Raw genomic sequence first — 2,799 nt, forward strand, 5'->3', positions numbered from 1 at the left:
AATTTTTTATTAGATTTTCTGATACATATTAATGTCCTTATGCTGTGTAGCAAGTTTGAGCTGATTCCAACTTTAATTTTTCAGGTTATGGCCATTTTAAGAAAACACAAAAATTCTGAAAAATACCGAAGGCTATTATAATATAGCAAGGCTGCAAAAGTCGTGGCAGCCATTTTGTTTGGGGGTGAATCCTACTTAGTAACGCTACCACGTTACTAATAGCCCATGGTTTTTTCCAACAAATGGATTTTCTGATACATATTTATGTCCTTATGCTGTGTAGCAAGTTTGAGCTGATTCCGACTTAAATTTTTCAAGTTACAGCCATTTTAAGAAAATGCAAAAATTCTGAAGAATACCTAAGGCTATTGTAACGCAGTAGCGTTACTAAGTAGGATCATAGATACTATATACCCCTGGATACAAAACTCCTCTATGCACACATATAAAATCCCATAAGGAAACGTCATAAACGTCACATCCGGCTGTCCTCACCCTTGTTTCGCTGCATTCATGGCTGCCAGGGTAAGTAAAACAATCACAGTAGCCTATTCGTTTGTTAAAGTAGCTGAATGATCCCTCAGAGGACTTTGCAAAGCCTTTATATATTGAAATAATGCTCATAAACGATAGTTCGAGTGCATATTTTAGTTCTACAATGGATGTCATAGCCTACTTGTTGTGTACATTTCACTCAAGCCACTTTTTTAGCTTAACTCTGTTGAATTAGGCTAACATTTTTTATTGTACTGATAGGTTATTGTTTACTAGTTGTAGTGGGGCTATTATTTAGAGTTTGTGTTAAGTAAAAGAGCTGTTATTTTCTAAATCTTGGTTTTTCAAGCCCCACCTTTCTAGCCAATTTTTCTTTGTAATACTTGACTTAATTGGAACTTTTTCTATATGGTTTTGTAGCTTAAGAATAGGTAGTTGTAGTGGGCCTATTCTCAAAAGGAGTGTATTTTTAGTTTTGGTGCAATTGTGTTGTCAAAATCATCATTTTTAGGTGACAAGAGATGGGAAAGTCATGCATTGGTAGACTGCATATACTAAAAGAAAAGGAAAGTTTCAGCAATTATAATGCATGATAAATGTCAAGTTTTATTGTATTATTGTACATAAAATCACACTTTTATTAGCAATAATAATACTTTTTATCATTGTTTTATTTTTATTCTGAATGAAAACGTAATATGACGTATTTCCGGTGAAACAAGCCTCAGAACATCCGGTCGGGCCGTGTTTCATATCCAGGGGTATATAGTATCTATGATCTAACTATTATTAAAGTTAGCAATCTTCATTGAAAGTAGTGGTGGGCGATACTGGCCAAAATGGATTCGATACGATACCGATCGATATCAGCTCATATCGAGAGTATCGATACAGTTTTGATACGATATTTAGACCACACCTATGGAGTCACACCCCTTATTATTGACTGTTTTCATCGATGTTTTCATGCACGTGTATCCACGTGTGTGTATTTACGTCATTAACTTATTAAAATTTTCATTATTAATATTATTTAACCATAATAAATGGGCGTGGTCAACGTATCGATCCGGATTCCTTCAAAATTTCGATACCGATACGAATCGATACCGTAAAATATCGTTTGTATCGATAAAATATCGATATATCGCCCACCACTAATTGAAAGCGGGTGTGGTCACAATGAAACAAGCGTAACAGTGTAAAAATAATTCCTATAATTGATTTCACCACCTTGCATGCATAGCTAGGCACTTATTAAGACTTACAGAGGTTCTCTCTACCTGCAAATGCTTCTAGAGAAGTTGTTAAACAGTATCTCTATGTTCTCTGGCTGTTAGAAAGCTCATAACTTTGTCCCGTGTGTAAGCCGCCATTTTGTTTTCTGTGGCCACACCTACTTACTTAAAGGAGCGTGGGCGGGTGGTTGCTAAGGCTTGTTATTTCTCCAATACAACGTGTATAGAAGAAATGTAAGTGTGGACATTATAGTGCCAATCGGATTTTTGGTTAATAACTCATAAAGTCACTATCTTTACTATTACTATAAAGATAGTCATCCTACAGCGTTAGCTCTATAAATTTTATTATTTGAAATTTTAAAAAATTATTCCAGGTGCTGGCTAAATTATGAGACCCATTTTATATGGTCATTCATTGGTCCTGTCATACTCATTATTATTGTAATAATTAGTACATTAAAATACTAATTAATATCATTTGACACAGGCAAACATTGGCTTCTTTGTTATGTCTATCTGTATAATGAGGAGTCACCAGAAAAAGAAGATCCATAATAAAGAAACTAATCAAATAAAGTGAGGATGATGATCAAAATAAATAATGATTACAAGTACACATTATATAGACATTGGATGAAGGTATCATTGTCACTGACTATCATAATGGGCATTAGTTGGATAGGAAATGTATTATTCTTTTCGAAGGAGCTTATCTTCATTGCATACATCATGACAATCTTCATTGTTGGTCAGGGTATCATTATATTCATACTCTATGTACCACTATCAAGTCATGTAAGGAAGCATATTGTATGTATTGCCATTATGAAAGTTGTATGCATCATAACATTATCCCAAAGAAGGTTGGATGTTTATTTAATATTTTACTACACATACATGTTCTTGTACATGCATGCATACCTGTAGGTTAGGGAAGCATACGGGAAATCAAATGGTGGAGAAAGAAACAAGCCAACTCCTTAGTGCTCAGCAAAATAACATTCCTTACATCAAATGACTCGGTCAGTAAAATTAAGTTAAAAATCACTCATGATACACACCA

General features: G+C 34.3%; 1 protein-coding gene across 1 annotated transcript; it reads left to right on the forward strand.

Annotated features, from left to right (window-relative positions):
* Positions 1-2,084: 2,084 nt before the first annotated feature.
* Positions 2,085-2,663, forward strand: LOC105314571 (adhesion G protein-coupled receptor L2-like; the record flags this gene model as incomplete). Its single annotated transcript, XM_020003000.1, has 3 exons — positions 2,085-2,177; positions 2,224-2,312; positions 2,363-2,663. Coding segments are annotated over 3 exons (483 nt in total), but the record flags the coding sequence as incomplete, so codon positions are not given.
* Between the last annotated feature and the right edge of the window lie 136 nt (positions 2,664-2,799).

Source organism: Amphimedon queenslandica, unplaced genomic scaffold, assembly GCF_000090795.2.
Source record: "Amphimedon queenslandica unplaced genomic scaffold, v1.1 AMPQUscaffold_12784, whole genome shotgun sequence".
Lineage (NCBI taxonomy): Eukaryota > Metazoa > Porifera > Demospongiae > Haplosclerida > Niphatidae > Amphimedon > Amphimedon queenslandica.